The sequence below is a fragment of the Lathyrus oleraceus genome, chromosome 4, assembly GCF_024323335.1.
Source record: "Lathyrus oleraceus cultivar Zhongwan6 chromosome 4, CAAS_Psat_ZW6_1.0, whole genome shotgun sequence".
Taxonomy (NCBI): domain Eukaryota; kingdom Viridiplantae; phylum Streptophyta; class Magnoliopsida; order Fabales; family Fabaceae; genus Lathyrus; species Lathyrus oleraceus.
The window spans coordinates 30,270,794-30,277,101 of NC_066582.1; the positions used below are offsets into that span (position 1 = coordinate 30,270,794).

The following is a 6,308-nucleotide window of genomic DNA, read 5'->3' on the forward strand; positions in this document are numbered from 1 at the left end:
AGAATAATCGTATTGACTCTGAATCGTACCCATTTTTCAAATTTATCCTACCCAAGTCCTGACCTCGTTACAAGCATGAAATACCTCAAAAGATGTGTGTATCGTGTATCTTGTTATCTATTTAAAATTTATTCAAATTTATGGTATAATATTGCATACTGTGAATTATGAGTGAATAAACACATAAACATCTGAGAATTTGGTGAGGTTGTGCAATGAAGTGACATGTGAAGCAGTATCTTTAAGTGAAATTGTGGAAAAACAGTGGACATAGATAAACAAGCAAAGTTTAAGCTCATAGTGAAAGAAAATCACAAAAGATCTCAAATGTATTGCCAAAAATCACAAAAGATCTAAAATGTATCGTACTAAACAAGCAAAACTTTATTATGTGATTAATGAAAGTTCAATATGTGATTAATATTAACTATCTATGTGGTTATTAACCAGAAATTAATTAGTTAGTATTATGTAACACATCTTTAATATTTGTAGGAAAAAATCTATCAATTTCATAAATTTCATTCTAATAATATTTCTCTCTATGTTTTTTTTTCTCGTTCTCATTTTTGTATTACTTAAAGCAAGGAACAGTTTTTGCTGCGTCATTAGTCTAACGATAGATGAAGAATCTCTCCAAAAGGCCATATAACCCAAAGAGATTCAAAGTGTAGTAGAATCTTAAGCTTTTTAAATTTAATTTGCACTACTTCATTGCTTTTCTCATCCAGCTTCTATTCCAACTTATCTTCTAGCAAAGTCTCCAAAAAGGAGAGAACATAGAGAGAGAAAAATAATGTTACCAAAAATCCTGGTGAATATGTTTTTTTTCTCAATAATTGAATTTAAATATACTGAATTTTATTTTATTTTTTTAAAAAAAGTCAATGGGTCCCAAAAATCATGTGCTATACTGCTAGTAGAAGCAATCATTTGTATGCATTTGAGCTAGCTATCATTCAGGCTGCTAACAAAACGTCCCTGCCACATCACAAACAAGGTAGATCTGTTACCTTAATTGTGATTAACATAATCAACCTACAATTCTTTTTATTTCCATACATGAAAATGATTAAATTAATTCCATTTAGGAGTAGTAATTTAATCAGAAAAGAATCTCAAGAGACTAGCATTACATAAAGAAAACCTAAACATTGGTGCAGCAACTAAAACCAAATTGAAATAGAAAGATCCTCAAAAGTTGGACATAAAGTGACCAACAACCACAAAGGGGTCCACTCACCATAACAAAAAAGAAAATATGATGACAAATCTCATTATCCAATTATCACAACCATATCATAAACTAGATTTCCTATCTTTTTTTTTCTTTCATCTTTCTAGTGTCTTCAAATGAGTCATCATACCTTCATTCTTGGCCGTCGATCCGTATTGACTTTTTTAACTTGATATCTTATCTTCTTAGAGAAGAGACGCGTGCGACGTTTTTCTTTATAACGCTGCACGCTCGCTTCTCTCACCCCTCCTCCTCCGTTCTCCCATAACAAATCAATTTGTGACAACCGTGCCTGTCTCCAAAAAAAAAACAAATTTATTAAATAAATGTGTCACAAAATGACATAATTTATTTCAAATAATGTCACAATTATGTCTTTAGACACAAGACAAATTTATCTAATTCAAGACAAATACATACAATCAACCTAGAGGCCTATACAAAATACACAAAGATAATATAAATGATTTTTTTACCCAATATTTTGAGATGAGACCACATAGGGTTTTACTTTAAGCTTTTTATGGGATAACAAAATGAAAAACATTAAATCTAGTAAGAGAATGTTTCTATTTTTTTGTGTGAAATAAATAAATATCTTGTAAAGTAAAGTAAAAGATGAATGGGGCATGACATGCATGAAATACTTTACTATTTTAGTTTCAAAAAGTGTTATTCCCATATTCCACGTGACCAAAATCTCACCTAGGAGTAACTCTCCAAACATTTTTAAAATTTATTTGAAGTGATTATTATAAACTTTCAAAACAAAAACAGAGGAAAATACTCATGTTTAGCTTGTTGTTATACACATGTTCTTGAAACATGTGAAAGATTAAGGTACTAAAAATGTCGGAAAACACAACATTGAAGAAAAATGAAAAAATTTATTAAGGTTTAAACAAGAATGAAAAATAAAATTAGGTGTTGAATTTTTCATTGACCAGAGAGTGAGATGAGAAACATACATTGACGTCGTTTCCCGATACATCGGAAACAGGGCTGTCGTCGGCGAAAGGTGTTCCCCGGTCGGACCACGCTTTCCGAACACCGTCGTAATTCAATTTCAACAACAATCCAGGTTTCGACTTCGGCAATTCCGTTTCTTTCGAGTCTTCATTCTGTTTCATAACGCCAACCACTTTCTTCTTCTTTTTCTTCTCCGTTACCGGCGCTACTGTCTTACCACCGACACTGCAAATTTTGGGCGAAATTTTAAGTATATCAACCGCCGGAAAATTCCACCAGTTACCTTCATCAACATGACGAAGAGCTCTCACTCCAGCTCTCTGTAAACCTAACCGGAAATCGATTTTCCCTCCAAAACCAATCCATGGAAGATGAGAAGAACCAGAGTTAGATTCATTTTCCTGAATTCTCCCTCCCATGATGCTATCGATTCCTTCTTCAATTTCCTCGTCGAGAATCGATTCGGCGTCGAAATCATCTCCGTCGTTCAATTCGAGCAAATTCACCATTGAGCTTATCTCTCCTGGACTCTGACATGGCTTCACCGGCTTCGGCCCCGACTGGAAATTCGGCTTGTGTTGATGAATTGCACCGTGAAGTAAAAAAGACGAAGACGTGTCAAATACTCTGAAAGGTAGAAGAAGCTCTGAGGAATCGGAATTGTAAGTTTTTTCCGATGATAATAAGGGTTTATGGAATTTATTGTTCGGGTTTGTTTTTAGGTTCGGATTGGAGAAGAGGTTCGGGTAAGCTGTTGAAAGGAGTGTTGCAGCTTCGTTGTAGGTTTGGTTGGGTCGTTTCCGAGGGGTTCTAGGTTTTGTGGTGTAGATTGCGAGTGGCGAATTGCTTGAGTCGGAGATGGTTGAAGAAGGTGAAGAAGATGTTTGTGAAGTTCTACTCCATGAACATGGTGGTGATTTTATTATATCTAAATCTAACCCTCTTGCTCCGGTTCCACTTAAACAAGAAGACATTTTTGTTTTTTCAATGAAGATGTATTCTAGTTGAAAAAATAATTGAGCATGCTAAAAGAGCAGGGTATAATGAAAGTTAGATGAAAAACCCTAAACCCAGAACCCAGAACTCAGAAAGTACAAAAGAGATATAAAAAAAAGAAAGAAAAAGCCAAGGAAAGGAAGTTGAAAATTGTGGGATTGGGGAATTTATTAATTTAAGGGAAGTACTTGGGAGAGATAAAGAAAGAGGGCGTTGTGTTGCAAAGTGGCAGAGACGAAATTGGGATTGGCCGAGGAGAAGAGAAAGTACTGATAGGGTGTGAAGAAAGGGAAGGTTTATGTGCCCAATGAAATGAACTTGTTAAAGAATAGGGTATAACAGGAGTGGTAATTATAAGAGTTATAAGTGAGATGGAGACAGAGGAGAGAGAGGTGTCACGGGAGAGGAGAGATAAAAGGGAAAGGTCAGTTGAGAGGGTCTGTAAATATAGGCATAACTGACATAGAGAGAGAAAGAGAGAGGAATTAGCCAACACCGACTTTGTAACTTGCCAGAGAGAGCGTTGCAGAGGGGAGAACTATCCCAAGGCAGATGAGAACGGAGGAAGAGACAGTGTTCGGTTTCTCTGTTGTTCCGAATGTAGGACCACTCAAATTTATCTATCTATTGGTTTTCCACTCTTTTTTTACTACTCTTCAATTATTCTACATGGTTCTTTTCCTATAATGTCCTTTCTTTATGTTTTTTCTTTTTCAATTTTAGAGTTTTTTTTTTAAAATTTGAAATCATTTAATCATTTAAGAGGTTTATTTAGAGCTTATTTTATGCTAATGATGATGAGAATTCATAATTCATAAGTGAATTGCTAAAACAAATCATTAGCAAGTTGATTGATTGCATCATTTGCTACAAAAGGATCCATTAAATTATGAAAATAGAATGTTAATGTTATTCTTATTCAAGCTTTATCAATGTGTCAAATTAAGTTATCTAATTGTACTTGTTGAAGAATTAATGTTAGTTAAATAAAATTGAATTAGTATTAAATAAATTTAACCAGTACATATATTTGAATTTTTTTCTTTATATGTTTTGAATAAATAATATATCAAAGAAAAAATGATCAAAGAGGTCAGAATAGGGTACTATATTGCTTAAAGGAAAATTGAATATTTATATGATTCAATATTTTTTCCTTTGCATGATGGAAGTAAGCATTGTGGCAGGTTTTTCTTCGGATATTAGAAAATCAATGTTGGGATGAAATTTATCTGAAGGGTTGTTGGTCGAGATAAATGTTGTTATCAAAGATTTGTCCATGACAAGAGTTTCCATTGTTGTGAAAATAATGTATCTTATTTAATGTTTAAGGGATCCACATAATGTGATTCTTTTACTCCAATTATGTATGGTATCAATGAACTTTTTTTTCTTAAGAACATGTCAACTGATTCACATAGATGGTGTAGCTATTTGGTTTGATAACGAGTTTCAATGGGAGTTTTGAGAGATTTTGGTTGGTGGAGGTCTTTTCTTCAGGATCTTTTATAGAATGTGGCTTATTTATCTATTAGGATTAGGTGTTAAGTTTGTACTCCAAAATAAAGGTTGTTTCATATTTTTTATGGCTTCTATTATATATTAAGATACAATGGAATATGTGGTATGAATTTTGATTTTCACACAAATTTGGATGACCTTAGTGGTAAGATTTCAGATTTTGACCTTAACAATTTTACTAGAAAATGCATCGTCCCTCCTAAAGTCCAATATATTCTGACGAATGCTCTTTTTAGTAAAAGTGTTCATGACATGAAAGTAAAGTTTGACATGATCACAAGAAAGAAAATAGTTTTTGGGTGTTAACAAGTTGTGCATGCTCAAGATTGTGTTCTAGTTATTCTTATTGACGAGTTAGACCAACATATGTCATCAATAGAGTATTGTATTATCCTTAAATATCGCCTCATGATTCCGTTATTTTCTATGGATGATATTTTTCTCTGTTTTACATAAAACGTGTATGGATACCTATGGTGAGCATACAATTCATTGTATAGAGCTTCCAAACTTTAAATATTGACTTTTTTTTGTTATGGATGTCCTTTTTATATTTAGATGGGCAGAAGTACATTTGAAAAAAGAGACGTCTGTGAACTTTTTGACTTATCTACAAGAGGGAAGACTGACACTTAGGCCATTAAATATTTTGGTGTAGAGGTGAGTATGAGGGAAACATGCATGTGTGACTTGAATGGAGTTTCTTCCCTTATGAGATTAAGGATTGTGGGTTTTAATGTGAGACAAAAAAAACCCAAAACTACTTTAAGAAAATAGGTCAAACATTAAAACAAAAATGATTCTAATCAACATGCTTTTATATATTTTATGTTTGACACATTTGACTTTCTAGCACCAGATGCAATTGATCTTATATAAAGAGTTCAAATAATTATGAATGTCAATGATGTGTATTCTAGATATATATAAATGTAGTTTATAAAAGAACTAATTTTACCATTCAAAATGAGTTAGCAACGTAGTTTGTTCTACGCTTGCCTTCTGTTCCTGCGTAATTTTTCATGTTAGAGAAATAACAAAAAAAAATAATATTTTCAGACTAATAAATTCAAGCATAACAATTCTTATATCAATCTAATGGGGTGATTTCTAATGAAAGTGATGTTAAAAAAAGGCCTAAAAAAAGGCTTACTTATAATTTTGGTTCTCAAACTTTAAATGATTCACAAAATTAGTTTCCTAATTTTAATTATAAACAATTAAAACATTTTTCTCACATATTTGCACTTAAAGTCAATGAGACGTCTATTTTGTAACATATATTTTTTATCTATAAAATTTCATAACCGGTTCTTATATAATAATTTGTCACGTTTCATAAATGACACATTATATAAAAGTAAAAACATCACTAATTTTAAATGCAAAAATATGTGAGGAAGAAAAATCTGACATTTTTTTATTACATGAAAAAAAAATTAAGAAAAAAAACTATTAACACAATGATACGAAATCTCGTGTTGTCCGTCGTAAGAAGCAACCGAAACTCTACTAGAGAATCGAGAACAATTATCATATTGTTAATAAACTTTGTTCTAAGTTTGATTAAATAGTCGACACTCAT

At 32.2% G+C, this 6,308-nt stretch overlaps 1 protein-coding gene across 1 annotated transcript; it reads right to left on the reverse strand.

Moving 5' to 3' along the window:
• Positions 1–687: 687 nt before the first annotated feature.
• Positions 688–3,808, reverse strand: LOC127138583 (protein CHLOROPLAST IMPORT APPARATUS 2). Its single transcript, XM_051065064.1, has 3 exons — positions 2,206–3,808; positions 1,368–1,529; positions 688–981 (listed from the first exon to the last, which is right to left on the reverse strand). Exons 1-3 carry the CDS (start codon positions 3,178–3,180, stop codon positions 949–951), a joined length of 1,170 nt encoding a protein of 389 aa, XP_050921021.1. The 5' UTR covers positions 3,181–3,808; the 3' UTR covers positions 688–948.
• Between the last annotated feature and the right edge of the window lie 2,500 nt (positions 3,809–6,308).